The sequence below is a fragment of the Populus alba genome, chromosome 4 (genome assembly GCF_005239225.2).
Source record: "Populus alba chromosome 4, ASM523922v2, whole genome shotgun sequence".
Classification (NCBI taxonomy): Eukaryota; Viridiplantae; Streptophyta; class Magnoliopsida; order Malpighiales; family Salicaceae; genus Populus; species Populus alba.
In genome coordinates, this window is record NC_133287.1 from 7042072 (window position 1) to 7061202 (window position 19131).

The 19131-nt window shown below is 34.2% G+C and overlaps 3 protein-coding genes across 7 annotated transcripts; 2 read left to right on the plus strand and 1 right to left on the minus strand.

The window, feature by feature from the left end:
* The first annotated feature begins 885 nt into the window (after nucleotides 1-885).
* Nucleotides 886-5618, plus strand: LOC118030263 (uncharacterized). The gene is made up of 5 exons (XM_035034306.2): nucleotides 886-1149; nucleotides 1259-3474; nucleotides 3558-3656; nucleotides 3770-3874; nucleotides 4822-5618. The coding sequence occupies exons 1-2, from the start codon at nucleotides 1130-1132 to the stop codon at nucleotides 2811-2813; spliced, it is 1575 nt and encodes a 524-aa protein (XP_034890197.1). The 5' UTR covers nucleotides 886-1129; the 3' UTR covers nucleotides 2814-3474; nucleotides 3558-3656; nucleotides 3770-3874; nucleotides 4822-5618.
* On the minus strand, nucleotides 4880-9237 carry LOC118030312 (homeobox-leucine zipper protein HDG12). The gene is made up of 12 exons (XM_073408719.1): nucleotides 9122-9237; nucleotides 8348-8465; nucleotides 8060-8251; nucleotides 7476-7910; nucleotides 7282-7383; nucleotides 6967-7191; nucleotides 6806-6880; nucleotides 6162-6372; nucleotides 5620-5888; nucleotides 5415-5504; nucleotides 5098-5326; nucleotides 4880-5061 (listed from the first exon to the last, which is right to left on the minus strand). The coding sequence occupies exons 1-12, from the start codon at nucleotides 9235-9237 to the stop codon at nucleotides 4880-4882; spliced, it is 2244 nt and encodes a 747-aa protein (XP_073264820.1).
* Nucleotides 9238-14168: 4931 nt separating this feature from the next.
* On the plus strand, nucleotides 14169-18653 carry LOC118030270 (isocitrate dehydrogenase [NADP]). 5 transcript variants are annotated; one of them, XR_012169638.1, is made up of 17 exons: nucleotides 14171-14377; nucleotides 14767-14810; nucleotides 14911-15020; nucleotides 15258-15295; nucleotides 15418-15495; nucleotides 15583-15636; nucleotides 15716-15817; nucleotides 15921-16012; nucleotides 16100-16203; nucleotides 16325-16393; nucleotides 16481-16596; nucleotides 16752-16786; nucleotides 17242-17384; nucleotides 17493-17615; nucleotides 17720-17809; nucleotides 18335-18507; nucleotides 18559-18653. XR_012169638.1 is itself a non-coding variant. In XM_035034322.2 (16 exons), exons 1-15 carry the CDS (start codon nucleotides 14329-14331, stop codon nucleotides 17805-17807), a joined length of 1245 nt encoding a protein of 414 aa, XP_034890213.1. In that variant the 5' UTR covers nucleotides 14169-14328; the 3' UTR covers nucleotides 17808-17809; nucleotides 18266-18653. The 5 variants fall into 5 exon arrangements, 4 of the variants coding, with proteins under 4 accessions (XP_034890213.1, XP_073264673.1, XP_034890212.1 ...); XM_035034322.2 differs by having other exon boundaries at nucleotides 14169-14377; nucleotides 18266-18653; XM_073408572.1 differs by having other exon boundaries at nucleotides 14169-14377; nucleotides 18285-18653.
* The last annotated feature ends 478 nt before the right edge of the window (nucleotides 18654-19131 follow it).

A 19131-nucleotide genomic window follows, 5' to 3' on the forward strand; every position in this document is an offset into this window, starting at 1 on the left:
TGAATTTAAATTAGTATATGCTTGTTTGTTTTTGTTTTTTCTTTATTTATATCTTTAAAGATAAAAGGCTTGCTTAAGCCAAGAATCCATCAAAATAAAATAAAATAAAAAGTTCAACAATACATTATCTAAAGCATATGAAAGAACAATGAATATCTAGTCGTTGAAAAAACAATCGCTACATTATCTTTCTTTTATTTTCCTACAAGTATTTATATATAGACACACACACACTATTAATTAATAACTTGACAATTATCATATTCTTAACTATATCAAAACATATTGGTTATTTTTTTCTTAAATTTCTCTCACCCAAAATCAATATCATCAAAATCACACCTTCTTGAATAATATAAAATCTCCAAAATGAAATAGATTGGATTACAAGAAATAGGGGGAGAATGATTTGAAGACAATTTTAAAGTTGAAATGTGCCATAAGCCCATTACTTCTCATGAAATAAATCAGAGAATTGTAAGTGTGTCACAATTCTCTCTTTTTTAATGGTGTTTTGTGAATGGATAATGTGATAAATTGGGTTTGTAATTTAGTAGTTTTTGTTGAAAAAGGGTGTAATTGAAAGGAACCCAAACTGAGATTCTTGTTGAATGAAATAACTTTAACTAACAGGGGCTTAATTGAAAAGAAGAAAAAAACTTATGGGTAGAATCGATGTTGCTGGGGCCTCCAATTGCTAAACTAATAGCTTTAGGACACTCAATATACATTTATTCTTAAAAGAACTTCTACATATAAACTGGAACAAATATTCAAATCTAAACACGGATGCAATTGAAAATTTAAAAGCAAATCTGGACTGGATTGTATTAGCTGTAAATTTGCTGTCTCTTCTTCTTCAAAACGCCAGCGTTTTAGAAGCGCCCCAAGCATGATCCCATGTCCCAACCTTCATGCCCACGTGGTTTTAGAGGGAGACGCTGCTGCTTCCCCAAATCCCTTTATTCAATCTTCCAGATTTGTTGAAAAGTGTCTCTGTCGTTTTGGTCGATAAAAAACGAGACCACAAGGAGAAGGAAAAACACAGAGGAAGGCCGATGATGATGGCGGTGGCGGCAGTCAGACTTCGAGGTTCAGAAGCCTTCTTTATTGGGTCCCAAATTCAGCAATGCCAAATGAAAATAATGGGTATGATTCTTCCATCACTGTTGTCTAGCAACCACTCCAACTCCATTTCTTCATCTAGCAGTAGCAGTAGATATAAACACAAAAATGATGATGCTTCTTCTTCTTTCAGAAACATTGATGTTGCCCTTGCTTCTTTCAATCAAATGCTTCATAGGAAACCCCTGCCTTGTATCATCCAATTCAATCAATTATTATCTGCAATTGTCAAAATGAGACAGTATTACGATGCTGTGATTTCTCTTTCCAAACAAATGGAATTAGCTGGGCTCTCTCCTAATACTTGTACGCTTAATATCTTGATTAATTGCTTCTGCCAGTTGCAACATGTTGATCTTGGGTTCTCTGTCTTGGCCAAAGGCATTAAACTTGGTCTTCAACCCACTATTGTCACATTTACCACCTTAATCAATGGGCTCGGTAAGGGGGGTAAATTTGCCCAAGCCGTGGAATTATTTGATGACATGGTGGCAGGAGGGTGTCAACCTGATGACTACACTTATACTACGATTATCAATGGCTTATGTAAGATTGGGGAAACTGCTCTGGCTGCTGGATTGTTTAAGAAAATGGAAGAGGCAGGCTGCCAGCTGAATGTGGTGACATACAGTACACTCATCCACAGTCTTTGCAAATACAGGCGGGTGAATGATGCTTTAGATATCTTCTCTTATATGAAGGCTAAAGACATTTCCCCAACAATTTTCACTTTCACCTCTCTGATCCAGGGCTTATGCAATTTCAGCCGATGGAAGGAGGCTTCAACATTGCTAAATGAAATGACGAGTTTGAATATCATGCCAAATATTGTCACCTTCAACGTGCTAGTTGATACATTTTGTAAAGAAGGCAAGGTTTTAGCGGCTGAAGGTGTGTTAAAAACAATGACTGAAATGGGTGTGGAGCCTGATGTAGTGACTTACAATTCTTTGATGTATGGATATTCCATGTGGACAGAAGTTGTTGAAGCTAGAAAGCTTTTCGATGTTATGATAACCAAGGGTTGTAAACCTGATGTTTTTAGTTACAGCATCTTAATTAACGGATATTGTAAGGCCAAAAGGATAGATGAGGCCAAGCAACTTTTTAATGAAATGATTCATCAAGGCTCAACTCCGAACAATGTTAGTTACAACACTCTTATTCATGGATTATGCCAATTAGGCAGACTTAGGGAAGCACAAGATCTTTTCAAGAATATGCACACTAATGGAAACCTCCCAAATTTATATACTTACGCAATATTGCTTGATGGCTTTTGCAAACAAGGGTATCTTGGTAAGGCATTGAGATTGTTTCGAGCAATGCAAAGTACTTACTTGAAGCCTAATTTGGTGATGTATAACATCCTAGTTAACGCCATGTGCAAATCCGGGAATCTTAAAGATGCAAGGGAACTGTTTTCAGAACTCTTTGTCAACGGGTTGCAGCCTAATGTTCAGATATACACTACAATAATAAATGGACTTTGTAAAGAAGGGTTGTTAGATGAAGCATTGGAAGCTTTCCGAAATATGGAAGAGGATGGCTGCCCTCCAGATGAATTTTCTTATAATGTTATTATCCGAGGATTTCTCCAGCACAAGGATGAATCAAGGGCAGTGAATCTTATCAGTGAAATGAGAGACAGAGGTTTCATTGCAGATGCGGGAACCACAGCTTGGTAGAAGATCTGTTATCTAATCAAGACAATCTTGTTCTGAAGAAGTATCTAGGCTTACGTGAAGTCGTCATGGTGAAAAAGGCTTATGTCAATTTTTCATGCTGCTAACTCACTGCAAATATTAGGTAGCTTTTTTCTTCTCTAGTTATTTTATTGCTAGTTCAGTCTTGTCAAAATCTTGGTTAATTATTGTTAGTTCAGTCTTGTCAAAAACTTGACGATGACACCAGTTACTTGCTTTTGTTTCACAAATCATAATAACTGTTTTGAACTAGCGTTCAGCTTTCTGGGTTATACATGCACATTTATGTTTGTCAATAAATATGTTCCAAACCCAAAGGTATGTTCTTATTTCTTTCCTTTCATCTGTTGTTTCTTTGTTTTCAGAAATGATGAGTTACAATTTTAGAATGGCTAATAATGACAAGGTTAATCTTGCTATCAGGAAGTGGATGGAGTCAGTTCTTCAGCTAGAAACTGAAGCTGGAGCAGCAATTAGGGTATTTGATACTCAACATGATTTTTCACGAGGTTTTCATGTTGAAATCACACATTTGATGCAATTTTTCCTCGTCTACCAGTTCTTTGACCATGCAATTGGTATAAATGTACCTCGAACTTGATTCCTTCCAGTGAAGGCTTCTTCAGATCTGCTTCTTGTTCAGGTTGCTTTCTTTTCTTTCACTGCCATTGGATCTTGGAGAACTGTTTGCGACTCGCTGAACTCATTAGGTTGCCTCTTTTGCAGTCTGATCCTTTTGCTTTAGTTTATGGCTTTGTCATCCAAAACCCAGCTAGAACAAATCCTACAAATGCTTCTATCGAACTGGGGCCAGAATTTAAGAAGGTAAAAAATTATTTGATAATCAAGTATTCTTGAGAGTTTTGTTTTATTATTATTATTATTATTATTATTATTATTATTATTATTATTATTGATATTTTTTCTCCTCCTGGCAGGTCGCCAACTTCTTGAGCTGATTTAAGCCAATCCATAGCATCATTGAGCTTGATAGTCTTGAGGTGGCTTGTGATGCATGGTTCGGTGCTGATATTACTCTCAAGGTATTACATATTCTTTTGTTGCCTTTTTGATGCTCACTATTTAACCATTTGCTCCCATGTATATGTCTACCCTTGAATGTTTGTATTTTGGAAAATTAGTAGATGAAGTTGCAAGTGTTTGAAATTTTAGTAACTTGAATACCCTTTTTTTCAAAAAATAAATATTAAAATGATGTAATTATATAATCTGAGTTAACCTGCTAAATCGGATCTTACTTTGATAAATACTTGGCATTTCCACTATGAGATCTCTTGGAGGGATATTGAGATGAGGAAGATATATCATTCATTGTATAGTCCAAAATTTTGTTGGGCTGCAGTTAAATCATAGAATATTAAAAAAAATTGAGTGAAATTTAATTTTTATTCTAGTAAACCCAAAGAAAGTTTTGAACTTTGATAAGCCTAGAAAAGCTCATTAAGATGAGAGATTGGCGCTTGAGAAAGTTGTGCCTATGCGATTTGCCATTAGCAATCCCTTTTAATGGGATTTGGAAATTAATCTTTATTTAAGTCTCTTACTCTTCTAAGAAGTCCATCAGGATATATATATTTTTTTGAAAGTGTTCAAAATGTCAAGTGCAAAACAGTATTACAAATGATTTATAAAAGCATTTTGATGGTAACAAATTTCCTTAAGTATTAAATCCTTTGCATTATAAGAAATATTAATCAATGATTTATCTCTATTGATGCTAAATATAGCATGAAATATTTTCAAATAAATAAACAAATAAACACAAATAATTAATTAAAGAGAGGATATATAAGAAAGAAAGAAAATAAATAAATAAAACATCCCCATCATCCATCAAAGAAAAAAAACTCCATGTCTTTCTCTTGCAATGCAAGACCATCATCCTGGAGATGAAAGTGTTTTAAAACAACTAGACTGGCAGCCAAAAGTTGAGCAGAAGTGGCAGCTGATTATTTTTTTTGTGTTTCAGTTTCCAGGCAGAATCATATGATAAGAAACTAATTTCTCAACAGCAGCATCACCAATGCTTAACCCAAATTAGAGCAATTCAAAGCAGCCTTAATTTTGAGAACAGTGGTGCTGATAAGGGTATTGACTGTTGCCACGGAATCCATGTTGAGTTCTGTGGAGGATGTGGCATTAGGGCCAGCGACCAGAATTTGGAAGGCTACTGTAAGAAGTGAACCTCCTGAGTCTGCCCCAGTAGAGCCTGTGGAAGTAGAACTGTCCCCTCCTGTGTCTGGACGGCCATCACCAGATATTACAAAACCTGATGGAAGTATGGGAATGATCGATGAGTCTGCACCGCCTATCACCATGTTCATGGCTGGAATGTCAAGCGGAGCATATACCACCATTGATCCTGAAGAGTCCGTGCAGCTCTCTTGAAGTATCAGCATGTTGTTCTCAGTAGGAATGAAAGGCTGCTTTAATTTGAAAGGAAAAACAATCAAAGAACCGCACAAGTAAACTTGCTGAAAATGAATCAAGACTTTGTTGCTGTAAGCCTAAAGGCTATAGTTTATACTGCATCAGAATAGCAGAGAAAGGAAGAGAAATTACGCGAGTGATGGAGATGCAGTTCCCTGGATTAGTCCCATTGGAAATGTGTGAAATCACATGCACAGGATTGCTATTGGACAGAATATCCCACTGTAAGAGACAATGACAGGAAATTACCATTTGTTACATTGCTATAAATATCCGAATGAGTGAAATATGTACGTATTTATTGATCACAGAATGAATCATTCTATTTTTCATAAACCTGAATTCGTGATTTCTCATCTTTGAAGAAGTTAAACACGTTCTGAGGTGAGAGTGGAAGCCAGAGAGAAGTAGCAGCACTAACAACCATGCCAATTGGCTGCCCTTGCTCTGTGTTCTTACGAATAGCCACCCGAACCCCACTATTGTGCACTTCAGAGAGTAGAGGGAAATCCAGTTTCCCCGACATGCCCAAACTTGCAAAAAAGATCTTCACCATCCTGTGGGCTAGGTTTACCATGCTCTTTCTACCCTCAGGTGAAGTGATCACTGAGCAATGGAAGATGTTCTCGATTTATTTCCATACTCGAACAAATAAGAATTTAGAAGGTTTAAATTCTGCAATTGTCGCTTCTATAGGTTTTTTTATAATCTGGATATATTATTTTGAGGTTAATTTATTAGGAATAGGACTACATAGTTATGGTTCATTTACATTAATATCTAATTGAATTGAAGAAAGAGTTTGACAAATATAACCATAGAACAGCTTAACATATATTTCCAAGCTCAACAGTATTGCATAAAATGGGTGTCAAAGAAATGGAAAGGTAAAAAACTGATTATTGTCACCTCCTCCAAATTCTCGAGCAGTTGCAGTTTCCTCCCTGTAGAAAGCTAACCTCTCACAAATCCTCCGGAGACTAGCAATCCATCGTTCTGCTCCATAAGCAGATCTTCCGCATATGAGATCTCTGTAAAGGCGATGAGTTTGAGTTCTGTCATCCACCTCCACATGTTCTACCCAAGTTACCTATCAAGTTTGTGTGATGCAAAATCAGTCTCACACACAATTCACTTAAAATTGACATAAATTATTGTCAGACAATTTCAGATATACTAATATTATGCAATGATTCTATGCTAAACTAGTCTTGCAATCTTTTAAGTCATCGTTTGGTGGTAGCTCGTGGAGATGCATGCAAACGCTTGCTTAGTGCTTATGGCAGAAAAAGATCATCCTGTACATGACATTATCAGCGATGAAAAAATTCGTATCGAATAAATGGGGGTCTGCAGATATGCTTGTTTTAGATATTGCATCTACGAAACATTTATAACAGCCATGCTCATTAATTAATATGAACATTACACTAAATGCAGACGTCAAAATATTCTGTAAACAACAGGATAGAGATGCCAGGCTCCATTCCTTTTATAGTTCATTGATTAATTGACAAATGTGCATCAGAACTTTGTCGTTGTTCGTCAGAATCGGGAGCATTTGATAACTGTAAAGCTCGGCCACAATCAGCCCTAATCTGTGCTATGAACAAGCATGGTATGGTTAATCTAGAACAAGTAATTCGCAGAAGTGACACTTGCTCAATCATTTGATCATTTCGGGTATAGAGATGCAGTAACTACTCACCTTGGAACATCCATTAGACTTGTCTTGGATCATGCATCCAGAAGGAAGCCGCCAAGCGCGGGAAGGGGAGCCATCTCTCATGAAGTCATACGATATATCTGCTATCACCCACTCCCCAGGCTCAAGTTGCTGACAGAGACGAAGGAAGTAAAACTCCCTAGGTGGAACCAAGGGCGACAGTATGTGCATTTGTTCATACATCTGCATTTAACCCTTTCACTTCATTAATACACAGCTCAAGACCTAACAAAATTTAAGGAATGATAGAGATTTATTAGCTTCTCAACATACCATCTGCAAGGAACCATTTCGGTTTCCTTCAGTTCCAGCTTCAAGTACTAGAATTGTCCTGGCCTTGGTAACAATTGTCGGAAAAAAATCCATCCATTTATTCTATAAAATCAAAGCAAATAGTTAAACTTGCTTCCTCTTTAGCAACAGAATATGGTCTGATCTTACAGTGTGGAAAGTAAGAGCGCACTAACCGGATCCAAAAACATGTCAACCAGGTCCATTCCAGGCATGATCACCATTGCTGAATCCTTGGATGATTCGACACGAGCATTAGAACTTTTGAAGTGACTGTCCCTGGGGTATAGTTTCTCATAACTGAAACGATCAAGAATGTATCTTCCATCAGATGGGGACTTGATCCACAGAGGCTCATTAACTCGCAAAAGCCTGACCAACTCATCTGCTGCACTGACAGCAGTCTCAGCCATGAGTGCCTTTTCCATATCTAGAATTCCTCTACGTTTATAGACCAACTGACTGTTGTCCAGTCCTGGATTCCGTTCCAGATCAATGCCAGGGTTTGTCGTCGATACGCCATGTGAAGATCCAGCGCCAGGTGTCAACGAATCATTCTGGGAAATCGATTTCCCTATGTACTTGGTAAGAAGGGTGGATACTTTTTCATGCTGCACAACAATCATAATAATCATAAATAAATAAAAAATCATTAAGACACTCGAAACAGAAACATTTATGCATCATTAAAAAGAAAAGGCCTAATAGAGAACGAGGAGATATTTAGAAAGGGAACTTCGTTGAAATAATCCAAACTAGCCTCTTCTTTCAACCGAGCATTTTCCTGCTTTAGTTTCTGCAAACTACGTTGGCGTTCTTCTTCTCCGAAGGGAGGACCTCCACAAGCTGGGCAGATCACGTTCTTCAGTGCCTCTATGATTGCCAGATTTTCACATTGAATCCTCTCATTTTCTAACCGAAGAACTGAATTATCTGCTCGCTCGCTCTGCGCCTGCGAAATGGATCAGAAGGTGCAAAAGCATCAGTACATTATTAAGGGATACAATGCATTCGAACACAAGGTTTTAGACCAAGAAATCACGAGTACCTTTTTCTGAGTCCTTTTGTTTTGAAACCAGAACTTGATTTGTTTAGCCTCAAGCCCTAATTCCCTACTCAACTGGCGCCGCTGGTTTTCATCCGGATGTGGACATTCCTTGAAAAATCTTCATCAGAGTAACAAAACCACAAACTTCAAACGCAGAAAATGAAGGTGGGGGATGGAAGGACGGATCTTTTTGAAGAAACATCAAATATTCTTACAGGATGCATATTAAAAATCCATGAAAAAAGTTCTGACGTTAACTAAGCCAAGTGAATGAATTAAGGAAGCAAGCAATCCAAACAACACAATCAAGGACCGAACTAGCACATAGGAAAATTGATTTATCAAGACAAAAATGAATGCATTAACAGAAGAAGTAAACAATCTTCATCAAAAACACCATCATCAATCTGAAAAAGGGGGGAAAATGGGAAAATCCTCTTCCATTTACAGATAAATAAAATAGACCTCTCATGTCGAGTGAAATGACTTTATCCAAAAGCTGCTCGATAATGAAGACCTTACCAACAAAGAGCAAGCCAAGAGTGAAAACACCAAAATTTATAGATTTCCTCGTGAACATCAACAGAAGCTTCACAGTAATCAATGGATGGTGAAACTATGAATCAATCGGAAGAACATATCAAAATTGCCAAACAAAAACCATATAAAAAACAACAACAAATGCAACATATAAAGATCAAAATCTTGTTTTTATATTTTGCTTAAAGAACATAAAACAAAGTCCTTGAAAAGAGAGTGATGCTAGTCTTATACCTTTCAAGCTGCTGAATATTTTGATTAGAATGGCGATGGTAAGCCTTCTTTCCCTTATCTCTAGAGTTAGAAGCTGCTTCATGTTCATCGCCCGAAGCACCACCATTGTTTCCCATTGAAAGCTCCATTATTTTCCTCTTACTCGCAAAAATATTATCACTACAAGTCTCCCTTCTTGGTATGCAGGCTAGTAATGAACAATCTATGATTATATATCAGATATTGTGCATATATAGCCCAACAACTCAATTCCAAATAAGGACAGCAAATGAAAACCAAACCAATCCTACAAAGATAGATTTCTGGTTCTTGGTTTTCTACTGTTTTAGGCATAATGCTTTTTGTAAACTTTTTCTTTCTTTCTTTTGGCCATGAACAGCATCACACGTTACAGCCAAAAAAAAAAAAAAATTGCAAGCCAGCAAATGTCGTGGTTTCAGAGATATGCTTCGCATGAAAAGCTACCATATATGGAGTGGGATATATACAAATGATTTTAACTTTTTTCCAAGTATTCATAACCATTGTTTCCCCCCACATCAATCCAAGAACAAGCATGACTCGACTGTGTAGTTTCGAAGAGTGGAGGACTAATTGCTGTGGCTAAGGAACATGCTTGGCTAGTTTAATCTGTTGATGATACATGTTTGAATTGGGGCAGGCTTAGTTTGTCTCGTGTACTGATCAATGCACACATTTTGGATTGTGCCATGATGCCCTTAATTATTGTGTGATTAACACTAGATAATACTAATCATTTAACAAATTTAGTAAATTGATGATTGGCAAGACCTTTTCCAAAATTATAATTAAGTATTATATACATCTCCGAAATATTAATGCAACAATATCGTGCTCTAAATGCAACTACTGTGTTGTTCTCTAGACACCTTGATTTAAGAATTCAAAAAAAATCACAATTAATTGAATTTTGAAATTGAGAAAATCTAAAGTTAATTTAATTGAATAATATATTCAAAATTACATGAACTTGAGATGAGATGTTTGCATAAATATATTAAAAAAAATCCCAAAGTACCTACAATATTTAATTGAATTTTGAAATTGAAAATATTCTACTTAATTTAATGAATAATTTAATAAAATGCCATAACCTTGAGATGAAATGTTTGCATAAATATATTAAGAAAATCTCAAACTAATATTCAAAACATTTTAATTTTACTTGAGACTATTATTTTGAGAATTTACAATTAATATGGTTATTTGAGATGTATAAAAATATTAATTGAACATTTAGTAAAATGCTTTATAAGCAAATTAAATATCTTATCAAGTATTACAGTTGTCATTGAAAAAGAAATTAGGAAAATCCTTTATTTATAATCTGTGGAATGGTTTTACAATGAAGATTTCATCTGACCTGTCAAACCTTTCATATCTTCTTAGAATTTTCCATTTAGGGTTAGGATAGTGGTGAGTGAGACCTAGATTTAGATGGTGATAATAAATTCTTTTTGTGAATTTTAAAAACTAAAAATCTAAATTTTTCCTCCATTTTTTTATATTTAAAATACATATATATCTAAGAGAATTTATTGATTTTACAAAACTAAAAAATGCCCCACGACTATAAGTAGTCTCTTATTTGTCAATAAACAACATATTGTATCAATCTTAGTCTTAGATTTTTAGAAGTTTTCAATTAAGAACAACTATCTAAATTATATACATTTTTATTGAAAAATTGCGTTATTTTGTAAGAAATTTAATGTTTTTCATTGCAACATGTTCTAAAACAATGCATGCCATGTACATGAGCTAGCATTAATAAAATAATAAAAATAATAAAAAAAAAACAGTAAAGAGTATGATTAAATTATTATAGTAATATTAACAAAATACTTATTGGAATAATATTTTGTGTTTTTTTTTTTAGTTTTTTTTCAATTTCATCTTTTAATAATCATATATTTTTTTTTAATTTTATTTTTCAATATTAGATTGTTTTAAGAATTGTATTTTGTATATATATTTTTTTTAATTTTCTTTATGTTGGATTATATAATGGTCTTATGGATTTTTTTTTCTTTTTAATTTCAACCTTCAATATTAGATTTATTAGAAGCGGAGTTTCGTAATTTTTTTATATTTGAATTTCTATGAATTTATCTCAATTTCATGAACCAAATCACGACTTTAACTTGTTAGCTTGGGTTGATTCGAGTTAGGATTTTGTTGCTGTTTTTTCTAATTGAATTTTTTTTTATTTTATCTTTCAACATTGAGTTGGTTGAAAATTAAATTTCAGATTATTTTTTTAATTTATTTTCTATAGAGTTTTCTCGATCTCATGACTTAGATTGCAAGTTTTGCAAGTTGATCCAGATTATTTATATTCATTTTTTTGGGTTCTTTTTTAATTGGGCTTCGTAATGTTTTTTTTGTTTATTTCTTTGAGGTTATCTCAATCTTAAAAACTTGGGTCACGAGTTTGGTGGGTTGATTTGATTTATTTTTTAAAATATTTTTTAATTGATTTTTTTTCAATTTCACCTTGTACCAACTCAATTTTTTTTATTTTTTAAATTTTATCCTTCAATATTAGGTTATTTGAAAATTGAACTATCATTATCTCACTAATTTTTTTTTCTTTTAATTTCAATATTCAACATTGAATATGTTGAAAAATGGAGCTTCCTGAAAAAAAAAAAAATTATAACTTTTATTTAAAATGTAAATTTAATTCATTACTTTTTACGAGATTGATCATGAAAATCAAGTTGTTTTTTGGCTTGATTCCTCGTGCATAGTCTTCGAATTTTTGTGATGCTAATTACGTTGGTAACTTCTCTTGCAAATAATTTGACTCTCCTTTTGCTTCTCATTACCTAGCTAGAGCAGGAAATAGACTCTCCTTGTTAGTAATACAAATGATATGTTTTCATGCATTTTCTATTTTAAAGTATAGAAATTCAACTAAACATGTTTTTTATATATTTATTTATTTTTATTTCTTCAACTAAGCACATTTTTTTTATCCTAGATTACTAATATTCAAATACAAATATTACTAATGATCCTCTAGGTATGCTAAGCTCGTGGAACGAATCCTTGTCATCAGAGAGTTGTGGGGCTGCTGGAGGATAGCCTATCTCCCCCCATTGGCAAATCGAGCTTTCTTAGGATACTAAACTTGAAAAACAACAGCTTCAGCTATTCTATTCCGCGATAATTTATGCATACCTCAACTAATTTTAAATAAATATATTTTATTATAAAAATTAAAAATACACCAAGAAAAAGAATTTTTTACTACCATAAGCCTCCGCATATATCACCGAAACACAATAGAATGACTTGCATGCTAGGACATTTCCCTCGTATATTTAGAAATGATTTATTTATTTATTTATTAGAAAACTAATTTGCTTTTAATTATCAAATGAGTAGTATGAAAAAATCATTATGGAATCACAAATAAACCCTGAAGTCAATATTAAGGGAAATTTATTCATTACATTGGTAAGAATATATATATTGTCACGTAGCGATAATATATGTATAGATTATCGCTCCGTGACAAATATATATAATTGTTTAATATTTCACAAGTTTTGCAAGTACTAAGACAAGCATCAATGAGCTCCCTTCCTTCAACGGATACTTTTTTTTTTATTACCAGAAATTTGAATTCACACTCTTCATATAAAGATTATAAAAATTCTAGTTAAACTTTTTTTTTTTTTTTTTTGGTAATTTTATAACAAGATCTTCTCCTCCAAGTCCTCAGTTTTTTCCTAAGAAAAAGCCTTTAGTTAAGAAGAACAATGCATACTAAAGGATTCATGGTTTCTTATATTTTTTATAGGCGGAGAAAGAAGCGGATCAACCTACCCTTTCTCTCTAGTGGTGGCTGGCACCTGTACTTTACCTACAAAAACATTAAAAATATATATATTTTTTGTTGCGGTGTAACTCGTGATACTATAGCGGTATTTTAGATAATGATAAAAGTTGTTTTTAATATATTTTTTTATTTAAAAATATATATATTTATTTTTAATATTAACACTTCAAAATAAAACAATTTTAAAATAAAAAATTTAATTTTTTTTTTTTAAAAAAATATGATTTCTGAGCAACAATAACTTCGCATGAGAGTCCATTTTTTTCGGATTAGGATTATGTCAATGTGTTAGGTGGAAAAGTGACAAAAATGGAGGTTAGGTGGAGGGGACCACCTCTAAAACGATTGCCCATCATTCCATACCTTAATTACAATATGCCATTGCGTTTGTGCCTTTTAATTCTTGTATTTTTAATATGTTAATCAACATTTGGTCATCGACTCATTTGATTATGTGGAGAACCTTTTCCAACTCATCAAGGATCACTGAAGAGAACATTATGCGTCCTTGAAGGAAAATAAAGCATTTAAAAAATGAACAACTTTAATTATATTAAAACAAATATAAAACAAAAATAAAAACTCAATGCTCGTAGGCATAGAAAAACAAGACAGTGATTATGTGAAATGTTTCATTTAAAACAAGTTTTTGAATAAAAAATTCCAATAAATTAATATTTTTTAAAAATTTAAACTTAACTTAATTGAATAAAAGAATTAAATAGTTTTATCTGATCCAATTCGATTTAATTTTATTTTTTAAAAATTTAATAATTTGAAATGAGTCAAAAATTAAAGAAAGTTGGGTGATTTTTATCAAAGTTTTTTTTGAAAAAAATAGGTAATCTGGTTTGATTTGATTGCATGTATTTTTTTTTTATTTCTTGTTCGTTTTTGTTGATTTTTTTTTTTGATTTTATAATCTAAAATCAAAGCCAAACTGAATCAACTTTTTAATAAATGTTTTTATTTAATTTTTAGAATTCTTTTTTGTTAATTTTGAATCAATTTTTACAAATATTCTAAATAATCCAATTATTTTAATGATCCTTAAATCTAATTATCATTCGAATCAATATTTTTATTTTTTAATTTCTTTCTCTAATCTCTTACTAAAAAAAGCCCAACATGAAAGTGTTTGGTAGGGCAAAACTCTCCGTGGTTGGGTATATAAACCAGTTCCACCTGCGTCCTGTCTTTTCTCTCTGCAATTATACTCCACCTTGTCTCTTTTCCTTCTCTACTCAATTCACAGGAGGAGAAAGAAAGAAAAACAATCCTAAAGTTTCAATCTTTAAAACTCTGTCAGATCACTCGAAAACAAGGCAACAAAACAATGGCTTTCGAAAAGATCAAGGTTGCCACCCCCATCGTTGAAATGGACGGTAAGATTATTATTTTTTTAATTCTGACTCCTTTAATCATTTTGATGATCTTATCACTTTAAGCTGTTTGGATTCATTTTTTTATCACTGAAAGTTTAGACTTTGATTGGCTGTTAGTGATGCAATGGTGTTACAAAGTAAGCATCTTTGCTTTTGTAGATGCATGAAAGTTTGGATCTTAACGTTTCTTTGTTTAATAAAAGTTATTGGGTCATGGATAGGATCTGATTTTGAATCTGGGATTGATTGATCCCTTTACTTGAGATCTGGGTTTTATTGGAATCTTCATTTTGTTAATCACAAAGATAGTGCCTTTCTTTCTGTGTTTGACTACTTTATGTCATTCTTTGTTTCTCATGTCGTGCTTGTTTGTTATTGTGATGATACAGGAGATGAAATGACCAGAATTTTCTGGCAATCAATAAAGGATAAGGTGATTTTGATATTTGTTTGTACATTTATGAATTTATCTTGATAAAGGTTTGAGTTAAAGGATTATAGCTGTAATGTGGGTTTTGGTGTAATGACGACAGCTTATTTTCCCCTTTGTGGAGTTGGATATCAAGTACTTTGACCTTGGTCTCCCTCACCGTGATGCCACTGATGATAAAGTCACTGTTGAAAGTGCCGAAGCTGCTCTTAAGTGAGTGTTCAGTTCATTTATATATCTGTTCCTTTGTGCTGAGAATCCTTAATCCCAGATAGAGTTATCCTTTAATCCTCTCCTTTTAGATATAAAGATATATGTAAAAAGCTGTTAATATTGATCGATCCTTCGGTTCTAACTTGTGAGTATTTTGGTGTAGATATTGGATTAATAGTACTCAACTAAGTGTTTGACCTGACTGTGATTATGTTATTAAAATTCGAATCTTTTCAGGTACAACGTAGCAATCAAGTGTGCAACTATTACTCCAGGTATGCATTCATTTCTGTTGGCATGAACATCGATATAAATGAACATTAATTTCCTATGGCAATATTTTTTTTTCTTCTAAAGCAGCCATGCACAATTCTTATATTCAATGTGTTATTGACAGATGAAGCTCGTGTCAAGGAGTTTAATTTGAAGCAGATGTGGAAGAGTCCAAATGGAACAATCAGGAACATTTTGAATGGTCAGTGAAGCTGCACTTAAGACAGACCATATGTTTATATAACATTCCTTTTGCTTTTAGCTCCAATTACTTATTTGATCTCTGCAGGCACTGTCTTCAGAGAACCAATTATTTGCAAAAACATCCCCCGCCTTGTCCCAGGTAACTTTCATTTTGTCGATGCAGCAGCTCTACAATTTCAGTGATGGACTAGGGCATTACTGATTATTGCTGTTGTCAGGTTGGACAAAGCCAATTTGCATTGGAAGACATGCTTTTGGTGATCAATATCGAGCAACTGATGCAGTTATCAAAGGAGCCGGCAAGCTCAAACTAGTGTTTGGTAAGATTTTCTGTTGATTTGCAGCTTTTATTCAGAATTGATAAGGAATAATTTCCCATTTTATTGATATTTTCTCATTTCTTATTTGTCTTTCAATCTGCAGTGCCAGAAGGACAGGATGAGAAGACTGAGTTGGAGGTTTACAACTTTACAGGTGCTGGTGGGGTGGCATTGTCCATGTATAACACTGATGAGGTATATTAATTTTGTCTGATGATTGTTCTAATAAGCCAAAATGCAGGTATATTAATTTTGTCTTTTATTTTTTACCCTGGAATTCAGTCCATCCGTGCTTTTGCTGAGGCTTCCATGAACACTGCTTACCAGAAGAAGTGGCCACTTTATCTCAGCACAAAAAATACTATTCTTAAGAAGTATGATGGAAGGTATGACACTTTCATCACTTTGTATACCTTTCAGAACTTCATGCTTGGCTTTCATGAACCTGCCTGTATTTTCTTTTGGTTATTTTTAGTTGATATATGTAGACTTTTCTATTTGATACAGATTCAAGGACATCTTTCAAGAAGTCTACGAGGCCAGCTGGAAATCAAAGTATGAGGCCGCAGGAATATGGTGAGTGACTCACTGTCTTTCATTTAAGATGATGGTTCGTTTTGGCTGCATCTGTATTGTCAATAACTCGTATGGTTGAACTGGAAGGTATGAACACCGACTCATTGATGATATGGTTGCTTATGCTCTTAAGAGTGAAGGAGGTTATGTATGGGCATGCAAAAACTATGATGGAGATGTGCAGAGTGATTTCTTGGCCCAAGGTATGTGGAACAGACCATTGACACCATGAAGATTCAGCTTCCAAAACCTTTGTAGTGTGCTTATCTTATTCTGGCTGCAACATTTATAATTCTTCTTTGTGGCTTTTGGTTCTGGGTAGGAAGTTCAGTACTGATATCTGGCCGTCTTTTTACAGGTTTCGGATCTCTTGGCTTGATGACCTCTGTATTGGTATGATATCCGACAAACTTTCTTGTAATATTTTTTAGTTGCCTTTTGTTTTATTTTTGATAGCCATCTCTGTTCATCTGTATTCTCTGTACTCCTGCGGTAGAATAATCCTCCCTCTGCTAATCAAATTGTCTTGCATCCTTTTCTCCTCATGGACTACTTTTTACATGCATAAAGCATTGGTTTCACCAATTTTGAAGCTTCTTTAATTCTCATGCGCCACAGCTAAAACGACACATTAAAATGCATCCTCTAACTACTCTTTAGTTATTAGATTGACAGTGGAACTTGGGATTTTCTTGTATCAAGGTGCTGATACAAGAAATAGGTTAGTGCTAGTGTGGAAGGGGGGGGGGGTTTGCAGAAAGAAATTTCAGCAACAACTAAGCTATTAACATATTGTTCACTCTCTCTCTGACATCATCTCTGACTATGTTTAAATTGGTATGTTTCAGGTGTGCCCAGATGGAAAGACTATAGAGGCTGAAGCTGCCCATGGCACAGTTACTCGGCATTACAGGGTTCACCAGAAAGGTGGTGAAACCAGCACAAACAGTATTGCCTCTATTTTTGCTTGGTCGAGAGGACTTTCCCACAGGTATGTAATTATGATCCCGCAAATTTATGCCATTGGTCTTGAAAATTATACTATTTAAGTTTGCTGAAAGCTCTGGTCAATAATTAAAATGTGTTTTTTGTTGGTTAGGGCTAAGTTGGATGACAATGCCAGACTCTTGGATTTCACTGAGAAACTAGAGGCAGCCTGTATCGGAGCTGTGGAGTCTGGCAAGATGACCAAGGATCTCGCTCTGCTTATCCATGGATCTAAGTAAGACCAGCCCAATAAAAAGTGTATTTTGAATGTATATCAATGTTTATGCTCTACTTTATATGAATTATAAGTGTTTAATATTATTCTTGTGCGTGGTGCAGGGTTAGTAGGGACCATTACCTCAATACCGAGGAGTTCATTGATGCTGTGGCAGAGGAGCTGAAAGCCAGACTTTCTATCAAGGCATAAGTGTATGTGATACTCACCAACTTTGCTTGGCTCTAGAATGGTTTTAATGCTGTAGTTTCTTTTTTACCTAGATGTTTATCAAGTTTGGAGTGCATGATTATCTGTGTTTGTTTTCTCTTTGCTAAAAAGAAAAGGATTATGAACGTAGGATTTTTATGAGTAAATAATTATAACATCGAAGTCTAGTTCTGCCAAATCACTTAGCTGTTGGAAACATCAGGGCTGGCTTCTTGTCTCATAGGAGGTTTCATGTACAATTTATATCATAACCTACTCCTCGTCTTGCAAAATGTCACATTGAGGAATTTATGAACGTCATCAACTTAAGCTGAGAAGTGGATATTGATATCATCTAGACAAGTAATGTGTTAACAAGAGTAGTTGCATCTCATGTTTGTCTGTCGACTTTTCAATGTTCATAATATCTTGTGGTTTTCTGTTCTGTTAATTGTTTTCAGTTTTTGTTCCAAAACATAGTTCGAAACCAATAGTGATCTTAATCGAGGAGGTGCTGGTGTTGTTTACAGGACTTCGCATGCAAAGTGAGCAGTGAAGGTAATAAAGGAGAGGGAAAGATGGAAGAGTAGGGAACTCATGAATTTAAACAACACAGCTTTACTTTCTTCTTTCCAGTCTCTTGTTTGATTCAATTCAATATCATTTCAACTGTAATTTTTGACGCCGACTAGTTTACTGCAAGGCGGTTCTTAACCCCAAATCTCTGCTTACTCGATGGCTAGTTTACTGCAAGGCGGTTCTTAACCCCAAATCTCTGCTTACTCGATGGCTATGTCGAAGACTGCTTTTATTTTTATATACAGACATATATACTCTGTTTTGAGTTAAGCCAGCATACAGACAACCTAGACCTTTGAGCATATAGTCAAACCTGGACTGGGTATGATAACTAGAGCAACTGGTTGGAGACATCAAATTGCTGTCTGAGCCTTCGCAGAAGGGCCCTCATAATTTTGAGAGGAGTATCTTGTTGGCTGATAGAATCATCTGGCTTTAAGGGATTTTGGCTTTCCATATCCCTATCCTGTTGAAGATCAAAACTTCATTGATGGAAATCCAATTTAATAGTAAATACCTTTTCTTTTGGCTTTCCATATTTCTACCATAAAGACTGATATGTTCTATTATCACTCAGTTGATTAATATTTTCAAAAAAAAATCACTCGAGTTTTAATGCATAGGACTGGGATAGTTGTTGGTTTGTCTAATTGAGAATAAACGCAATCTAGTAAAGATGGAAAAAAATGAAAGAGTTTTTCATGATAGGAACAGAGCGAGTGGAATGAAATTTGATATTGAAATATGT